Source organism: Montipora foliosa, chromosome 8, assembly GCF_036669935.1.
Source record: "Montipora foliosa isolate CH-2021 chromosome 8, ASM3666993v2, whole genome shotgun sequence".
Lineage (NCBI taxonomy): Eukaryota > Metazoa > Cnidaria > Anthozoa > Scleractinia > Acroporidae > Montipora > Montipora foliosa.
In genome coordinates, this window is record NC_090876.1 from 39,580,488 (window position 1) to 39,585,487 (window position 5,000).

Genomic DNA, 5,000 nt, shown 5'->3' on the forward strand with positions numbered 1-5,000 from the left:
CCGCAAAGGGGACTCTCACGGCTCCATACCACGTAACAAGAGAAAGATGGGGATAGTGCATACCGAACGGTAATTGGCTAACTGTAAGCCTGCAAGCCACATCCCAGGGAGGGACAATATTGTTGCTGACAGGGCATCTAGGATCTTTGATGATACTACAGAATGGAAACTAGACGTCCACATTTTTAACAAAATCACTAATTTGCTAAGACTGCAGCCTGATATTTATTTGTTTATTTCCAGATTACCCCCTATGTTTCCTGGTTTGCAGACCCATATGCACTAGCAGTGGACACTTTTACCTTGGATTCTAGTAACTATTTTGTGTATACTTTCCCTCCATTTAGTGTCCTACTACAAGTCCTTCACAAAATCGAGGTGGACTCAGCATTAGCCATCCTGGTTCAGTCCAAATTGGCAGACGCAAGCTTGGTATCCCAAGCTTACCAAACTCGTAATAAGCAGACCAAGCAAAGCAAAGCTCCTTCCCAAACAAAGGTTCAATGAGCACCTCACCTTCAAAAGCAATCTACCTCATGCCTTGGGAAAGTCAAACAAAGTCGGGCGTATGGCTTGCCTATTTTTAGGAGATCCCTCGAAAGTCAAGGGATTTCAGGAACTGTATGACCGAGAACTTGGGTGCAGTGCTTCTAATACTGCAACGAGTGCATTATCTACACACATAGCCCTAGTAAACAATGCTACGATTGGGACACACCTCTTTGTTCAACGATTCATCAGAGCGGTTTTTCAGTCCCGGCGTACGTACGCCTGGGACACCGTCAGAAGTCCTTCAATACCTAAGAAAATTTCATTCATTACAGGAACTTAGCTTAAAATCCCTCGCCTATAAGTTGGTTATGTTTCGTGGACTGGTAACAGGACAACACTGCCAGACAGTTTACTTGATGAAACTTCAGAACATCCGTAAAGATGGTGCTACCTCATATTTGCTTTACATTGACCAACTTGTAAATCACTCTGCCATATGTATGGAACAACCTCTGATCAATATCACAAGATTTCGCTCAGATGACAGGCTGTGTGTAGCTTCAGCCCTTGAGGAGTATGTGGCATGCCCTGCAACTCTCCGAGCGGGGGAAGATCAAGTGTTCATCACCAAGGCTGCTGCCTAAGAAAATTTTAAAGGGGCCCTCATAGCTAAACGCTGAGAACTTAGGAGCCCAACATATGAAGTGAAAGGTGTTGCTGTGAAAAATTAAGGCGCCCAGAGCTATTCTTTGGGAGCCCCAGGCTACCGGGCTCCTGTTAGGCAACAGCCTTTATCACCTTTACACACCAATATAAGAGTGTCAAAAGAAATAATATCAAGATGGATAAAGATTGTTATGCACCTATCGGGTGCTGACACCCCACTGTTCAAATCCCACGGCACAAGGGCTGCTTCAACAAGAGAACAAGTAAGGTGTTCAACACTCAAAATTCGTCTGCTAACAATCACAAATTCTGCAAGTTTTACAACAAGTTATGCCTATACTGTAAGCAAATAAAATCTAGTGCGTTTGGTTTTCTAATTTTCTGGTTTTTGGCTTGGGATAGGTGCCCTCATGACTCAAAACTCTTGTGTAATCACTGTGGTAGATGACTGATGAAATAAAATAAAATAAAATAAAATAAAATAAAGGAGACTTATTGGAAGTTGAAGTTTGTTTCAAATTTTACCCGTCATCAACAGAGCAGAGATTACACGATATTACTACACATACGCTCAATCAGTCATTTTTAAAAACAGAGAAGCCACATCACGCCCAAAATCTGTAAACTGTACATCAAAGAAGTGCAGTTCCCCCTGCAGAGAGGAGTGAGTTGATAAAAAACCAAGGAGTGGGCATGTAATCTATGCTATGTAGATGACGGATAAAGTTTTTTAATTCTCTGTCATTGTTGTTTTGCTCTGTGCTCAGGAAGTTAATCGCGTGATTAGGGAATTTACAATACTCAATACTAGTATTCTAGGTACTGCCACAATCTTTTTTGAAATTAATCAACATTAAGAAGCTCATACTGAATAAAGAGGTCCTTGAGAATTTTCTTAGATATTATTTGCACTTCACCAATAGAATTTTAAACTTCTGTGCCCTGTACAGAATAGGCCTTGGTTATGCATAATGACGTCACATGCTCAAAAATTGACCACCAAGACTCGTGGTAAAATTCACTCTCGCTGTACCATTCAGGGCTGTCCGACTCCATGAAGTAGCGAGTTTTAGCCCTTCAAAGCTTAAATTTGTTTACATAAAACCCTTTCAATTTTTGTAAACATACAGACAAAAACTCGCGAAAGCGTTTCCGTGACCATGGGCAGAGATAGGAAAATCCTGACCGCGCTAACAACCAATGAGATTGCAGGAATCGTTACCGTGCCTTAAGCTGCTGTCTGTCCAAAGAGTAAGCTACTACGTCGTTTTTGCAAAGCGAACCTCGGCTTTTGCGATTAACACCCAAAATCGACCGGAAAGTCTCATGGAAAGTAATACTTCTGAGAACACCATTATAACTTATTGCTACACGATATTCACACTCCAAAGAGATCATGGCTAGCAAAAAGAAGCATTACTTTACTCTCCCTCAAAAAGACCGTCATTTGCACAAGTGAGACAAGTAGAACACTGTTGAAGCTGGTAAATCACGCGGCCAAAAGATAGACGCGAAGTACATGACATTGCCCACCCCCAATAGTGTTGACCATCAGTGAATATAGGTATTTGATAATTGTGCCTCTAGTCTTACCTGTTTCTTGTTTTAAATAGAGAGCTATAAACATCTGCTTTCTTTCTAAAGCGTTCATAAACTCGCCAAAAGCATCTGGGCCTTTCCTGGATATTATGTCTAACAGTTTGTCAACCTGTTGCTCTGTTGTAGGCTCTTGCTTTACTTCCTGACGGTCTGATTCGTCCAGAATGCTGCTCAAATATGGTAATAACTTGATGGGTTGCAGGTTCTCTAACAGATAGGGCCGGTGATGCTTCAAGATATTACGGTGCCTTTTATCCATCTCCTTCTTGTGGCAATTTGTTAGCAGTCTTTCCTATGGCAAGAGGAGCAATAAGGTTTAATACAATAACAAGTACCAAGTCAATTTTTTGTCCTAATAATCGTTATGCTGGTAAAATATGGCAAACGATTGTTTTCAAGAAGGTTAACAGTGTTTTTTTTTTTTCATTTTAGCCACTAGATAGGCATTTTTATAGTTTAAGGATTATCACAAACATTAAAAAAATATAGCCATTAATATATCGATTTATATGACATTCAAAACAAAGTGCCAGGATTAGAAGTGGATAGATTAAAACAACCACCCCTTAATCTGAACCCTCTTAAATTCTGCATTAACATTCATGAAATATTCTAAGTTATGTCTTCGTTAGAACCTTCATAGCGCCTAGTTACATAATACAATGGAGAAACCAGTGTTGACGATTCGCTCACGTTTTTCTTTTTTTGTTTCTGCCCATGTTAATTTCCGTTATCCGCTGAAAGCCTATTTGATTCAACAAAGTACTTAATATTGGGTAACCTGACTTAATAAAGCAATTTAATTCTTTCATCAAACACTTGCCCTCCTTTCATGCGACCGTGGAAGCTAGAAGAGTCAAAGCCTCTAATATAACCACTGATTTCTATTTAACTAAACTATTCTTTTGTTGCCATGGTGACCTATTACGTCACATGAGCACTCATGAGCACTCAAGTTCAGGCTTACATGTAAGTACCTTATGTAACTGCGATGATCTTTGTACTTTTCATCTCATGTCCATTCCACAGTTCAAATACATGACATTTCAAATATTCTAACCATCAATATCTCAATCTCGTTTCGAGAGCCTCCGCCCGCGGAACGCGCGTGGGAGGCTTTGGACCGGAACCGAAAAAATCTGTTTCCGGTTGAATAACTGCACATGCGCGAGAGGAGGTGGTAAGGGATTAACAAAAACATCCGGGGTTCACCTTGTAATGAAAGCACTTACTTTTCACTCCCAAGACAGTACGCATGAGTATAAATACATCTAATAACATCTACTAAGAAAACCATCGTTATGTTATACAAACTATGCCCTTAAATATTTGAGTTAATTTACATTTCTTTACCTATATTTTATGCTTTCATTTAAAATACAAATGAACAAAATAAAAACGTTCTTAATCTACTCTCAGCCTGAGGAATGTTCTCAATACGTTGTTAAAATTTTGGTTAATCTAAGCCTCAAAGTTGTTATAAATTTAAACAAGGTTCTTGTAAAAAATAAGAGTGTACTGTGGAGTTTAGCTTGAAAAGTTACTGTTCAAAATAACTAAAGATCCAACTACTTTACTGTCTAGTGTCTTCCACAAGGGCAGTCCAAATGAGTATCACAAGAGTCCTTGTTCATGATAATTATGCTCACCAATTTGGTAAAACAGGAAAGGGTATGCCGTTGATGGTAATTAGCTTCTTTTTCTTTTGAAGAAGCGAATACATATCTTACTAACTTCTTTTGTTCGTCCACTACCATTTGCACATTGCAATGTTGTGATCTTTGTCTCTAGAGATTGGAGTGTAGGGATGGCGTAGTGGTGAGAGCACTTGCCTCCCACCAATGTGGCTCAGGTTCGATTTCTTGACTCGGCGTCATATGTGGCTTGAGTTTGTTGGTTCTCTACTCTGCACCGAGAGGTTTCTCCGGGTACTCCGGTTTCCCCTCTCCTCAAAAACCAACATTTGACTTTATTTGCGTTGATTGTTAATTTCACTTTACAGTGTCCCCAATTAGCGCTCCAGGGCTAAATTGACTAGACACTTAAACAAAAATAGCCTTTCCTTTCCTTTCATCGATAATTAAAAGAAGATTTTGTTCATTTGACTAAGCTTGTTAGGTTAGGGTTAGAGTCCGGAAATTCCAATGCCCAGTTCAGTTTGTCTAAGGATTGCTATGGCGTGCCATGTGTTTCAAAATTCATACATATTCTCACTTGACCTGTTGAAATGCACACAGAACAAA

The 5,000-nt window shown here is 39.7% G+C and overlaps 1 protein-coding gene across 5 annotated transcripts in view; it reads right to left on the bottom strand.

The window, feature by feature from the left end:
- Nucleotides 1-5,000, bottom strand: part of LOC137968143 (uncharacterized) — a 53,266-nt gene that overhangs the window by 30,915 nt on the left and 17,351 nt on the right. For all 5 annotated transcript variants that reach the window (XM_068814769.1, XM_068814768.1, XM_068814766.1 and 2 more), the window contains one exon: nt 2,752-3,049. In XM_068814769.1, the coding sequence (XP_068670870.1) occupies nt 2,752-3,016 (265 nt within the window). In that variant the 5' untranslated portion in view covers nt 3,017-3,049. The remainder of the gene's footprint in view (nt 1-2,751; nt 3,050-5,000) is intronic.